At 54.8% G+C, this 4,448-nt stretch overlaps 1 protein-coding gene across 1 annotated transcript; it reads left to right on the top strand.

The window, feature by feature from the left end:
* Positions 1–2,806: 2,806 nt before the first annotated feature.
* LOC143975691 (beta-1,3-galactosyltransferase 5-like) lies at positions 2,807–4,448 on the top strand. Its single transcript, XM_077478186.1, has one exon. It carries the CDS (start codon positions 3,170–3,172, stop codon positions 4,151–4,153), a length of 984 nt encoding a protein of 327 aa, XP_077334312.1. The 5' UTR covers positions 2,807–3,169; the 3' UTR covers positions 4,154–4,448.

Raw genomic sequence — 4,448 nt, forward strand, 5'->3', positions numbered from 1 at the left:
TCTATCCTCCACAGGGGTCCCTCCAATCTCTCCATCCTTCTATCCTCCACAGAGGACCCTCCAATCTCTCCATCCTTCTATCTTCCACAGGGGACCCTCCAATCTCTCCATCCTTCTATCCTCCACAGGGGACCCTCCAATCTCTCCATCCTTCTATCCTCCACAGGAAACCCTCCAATCTCTCCATCCTTCTATCCTCCACAGGGGATCCTCCAATCTCTCCATCCTTCTATCCTCCACAGGAAACCCTCCAATCTCTCCATCCTTCTATCCTCCACAGGAAACCCTCCAATCTCTCCATCCTTCTATCCTCCACAGGAAACCCTCCAATCTCTCCATCCTTCTATCCTCCACAGGGGACCCTCCAATCTCTCCACCCTTCTATCCTCCACAGGGGACCCTCCAATCTCTCCATCCTTCTATCCTCCACAGGGGACCCTCCAATCTCTCCACCCTTCTATCCTCCACAGGGGACCCTCCAATCTCTCCATCCTTCTATCCTCCACAGGGGACTCTCCAATCTCTCCATCCTTCTATCCTCCACAGGGGACCCTCCAATCTCTCCATCCTTCTATCCTCCACAGGGGACCCTCCAATCTCTCCATCCTTCTATCTTCCACAGGGGACCCTCCAATCTCTCCATCCTTCTATCTTCCACAGGGGACCCTCCAATCTCTCCATCCTTCTATCCTCCACAGGGGACCCTCCAATCTCTCCATCCTTCTATCCTCCACAGGGGACCCTCCAATCTCTCCATCCTTCTATCTTCCACAGGGGACCCTCCAATCTCTCCATCCTTCTATCCTCCACAGGGGACCCTCCAATCTCTCCACCCTTCTATCCTCCACAGGGGTCCCTCCAATCTCTCCATCCTTCTATCCTCCACAGGGGACCCTCCAATCTCTACATCCTTCTATCCTCCACAGGGGACCCTCCAATCTCTCCACCCTTCTATCCTCCACAGGGGACCCTCCAATCTCTCCATCCTTCTATCCTCCACAGGGGACCCTCCAATCTCTCCATCCTTCTATCCCCCACAGGGGACCCTCCAATCTCTCCATCCTTCTATCCCCCACAGGGGACCCTCCAATCTCTCCATCCTTCTATCCTCCACAGGGGACCCTCCAATCTCTCCACCCTTCTATCCTCCACAGGGGACCCTCCAATCTCTCCATCCTTCTATCCTCCACAGGGGACCCTCCAATCTCTCCATCCTTCTATCTTCCACAGGGGACCCTCCAATCTCTCCATCCTTCTATCCTCCACAGGGGACCCTCCAATCTCTCCACCCTTCTATCCTCCACAGGGGTCCCTCCAATCTCTCCATCCTTCTATCCTCCACAGGGGACCCTCCAATCTCTCCATCCTTCTATCCTCCACAGGGGACCCTCCAATCTCTCCATCCTTCTATCCTCCACAGGGGACCCTCCAATCTCTCCATCCTTCTATCCTCCACAGGGGACCCTCCAATCTCTCCATCCTTCTATCCTCCACAGGAAACCCTCCAATCTCTCCATCCTTCTATCCTCCACAGGGGACCCTCCAATCTCTCCATCCTTCTATCCCCCACAGGGGACCCTCCAATCTCTCCATCCTTCTATCCTTCACAGGGGACCCTCCAATCTCTCCATCCTTCTATCCTCCACAGGGGACCCTCCAATCTCTCCATCCTTCTATCCTCCACAGGGGACCCTCCAATCTCTCCATCCTTCTATCCTCCACAGGGGACCCTCCAATCTCTCCACCCTTCTATCCTCCACAGGGGACCCTCCAATCTCTCCATCCTTCTATCCTCCACAGGGGACCCTCCAATCTCTCCATCCTTCTATCTTCCACAGGGGACCCTCCAATCTCTCCATCCTTCTATCCTCCACAGGGGACCCTCCAATCTCTCCACCCTTCTATCCTCCACAGGGGTCCCTCCAATCTCTCCATCCTTCTATCCTCCACAGGGGACCCTCCAATCTCTCCATCCTTCTATCCTCCACAGGGGACCCTCCAATCTCTCCATCCTTCTATCCTCCACAGGGGACCCTCCAATCTCTCCATCCTTCTATCCTCCACAGGGGACCCTCCAATCTCTCCATCCTTCTATCCTCCACAGGGGACCCTCCAATCTCTCCACCCTTCTATCCTCCACAGGGGACCCTCCAATCTCTCCACCCTTCTATCCTCCACAGGGGACCCTCCAATCTCTCCATCCTTCTATCTTCCACAGGGGACCCTCCGATCTCTCCATCCTTCTATCCTCCACAGGGGACCCTCCAATCTCTCCATCCTTCACAGGGGACCCTCCAATCTCTCCATCCTTCTATCCTCCACAGGGGTCCCTCCAAACTCTCCATCCTTCTATCCTTCACAGGGGACCCTCCAATCTCTCCATCCTTCTATCCTCCACAGGGGTCCCTCCAATCTCTCCATCCTTCTATCCTCCACAGGGACCTCTCAAACCTCTCCATCCTTCTATCCTTCACAGGGGACCTCTCAAACCTCTCCCCACCAGTCTGCCTCCACAGGGGCCCTTAAATCTATCTCCACTGGTCAGGGGCCCCTCAAATCTCCATGTCCCTCTATCCTCCACACAGGATTGGCTCCTGAATCAGCTCAGATGTGTTCTCAGCCTCTATCTCCTCTTCGCTGGTCTAAGTTGCCCAGCCTCCCTTGTTTGCTGTAACTTGAGAGTCTTTTATGTTGGATTACAGAGGAAGACTTGTTCTATTCATCCCTTCTGCAAACTCCCCCCCTCCCCCTCCAACCAGCCTCTCCCCCCCCCCCCCCCCCTTGTCCCTTTTATTCTCTGTTCCCAGGACAATGTCCAACCACAATCTGGCATGGCCTTTCACCGATTTGTTTGATAAAGGACTGGAGGCCGGGCTTGGCTCCATTCCTATCACATGGCCGCTGTTTACATGCTGAAGGTTGGGAGCCTCCGATGGGGAATTCCTGCATTGCTTTTCGAGAGGGACCTCGCAGAAGATTCATCCTCCAGGGACAGGAGCTTTTCCCATTCGCTGAATCCGGAGGGAGGCAGGAATACAAAGTCTGGATGCCAGGCGAGGTTGTGACACGCCGTGCGTTGTACCCTGACCCTTGGAATCGGCGATCATTTGGTGTATCTCTCATCAGAGAGGTCTACTCTACGTTCAGGAAGATGTAGACCTCCCTTTCGATGGCCATCAGACGTTCTTGGTGTTTGAAGGTTCTCCTCTGCGTCGCCGTCTGCTTCTCCTTCCTCCAGCTCTGGAATTCGCGGTCCCAATTTCTGGAACGATGGTTTCGGTTTTTCGACTTTGCGCCATCCGGAAGAAAAGGTATTCATTTCCCGTCTCTCTTCTCGGAGGAGCTTCCGGAACCCGAGTGCCGGACGGAGCTTCTCCTTCTCATCTTGGTGGCCTCAAAGCCCGACCATCAGGACTCCCGGAAGGCCATACGGAGGACGTGGGCCTCTCCAACCGAAAGGACCGTGGACAACTGGCAGGTGGTGTTTTTAGTCGGACGGACGTTGGATGTAGAACTCGATTGGCGCATCCACAATGAGCAGAAGGCCAGTTATGATATTCTCATGGGGGACTACCTGGACTCCTACCGTAACCTAACCCTAAAGGTCATGCACGGCATGAAGTGGGCGGCGGATAGGTGCCGGCCGCGCTACATTCTGAAAACAGACGACGACTGCTTCGTCAACACGCACTACCTCCCGTCCTTCCTGAGGGACCGCGGCCCCGGTAGTAGTGGCCACCTCTACGTGGGCTCAGCCGTCCCGGAGAAGAAGAGAGTCGTCATTCGGGATCCGCTCAGCAAACGGTACGTTTCATACCGGGAGTACGAGCCCAATTTGTACCCGCCGTACGCCAACGGAATCGGGTACATCGTGTCCTTCTACGCGGCCAAGTCCATCCTACGTGCCGCAAGGACCGTTCCTCCCATCCCCGTGGAGGACGCCTATCTGGGGATTTTAGCGGAGAGGGCCGGGATCGGGCTTCTCGCCAGCCCCAGGTTTGCCCAACGCAATCTAAAATGGAGCGTCTGCAACTACCGCTTCCTCATGGTGATCCGCGGACTCTCTCCAGAGGACCAGGCCTTGGCGCTGGAGAACCTTCGAAGGACCAGGACGTCCTGCAACCACAGCGCCGAGGTGGCGCACTGGAGGTGACCAAGGAAGCCGGCCAAATCGTTGAAAATTGTGTTTTCCGTCACCCCAATCCCACCGTTCAGGCACCATTCAGACTCTCATCCCTCTACCTGCCGTCTTCCACTGCAGGTCAGTAGGATCGGTGGCCGTGGAGGAACTTAGAACAATCCTCATTCTGGACAACCGCCAAACACAACCAACGTCTTCTCTGGTGTGAGGGGTAGAGAGAAAAAAAAAATCTCATAGATGTTTGTTCATCATCAAAACTGCAAAATCGAATGTTCTCAGGTTATAATCTCTGCAGATCGAATTTTTC

This window comes from Lithobates pipiens, unplaced genomic scaffold, assembly GCF_037356315.1.
Source record: "Lithobates pipiens isolate NorthernLeopardFrog02 unplaced genomic scaffold, aLitPip1_a1.2 Scaffold_13, whole genome shotgun sequence".
Lineage (NCBI taxonomy): Eukaryota > Metazoa > Chordata > Amphibia > Anura > Ranidae > Lithobates > Lithobates pipiens.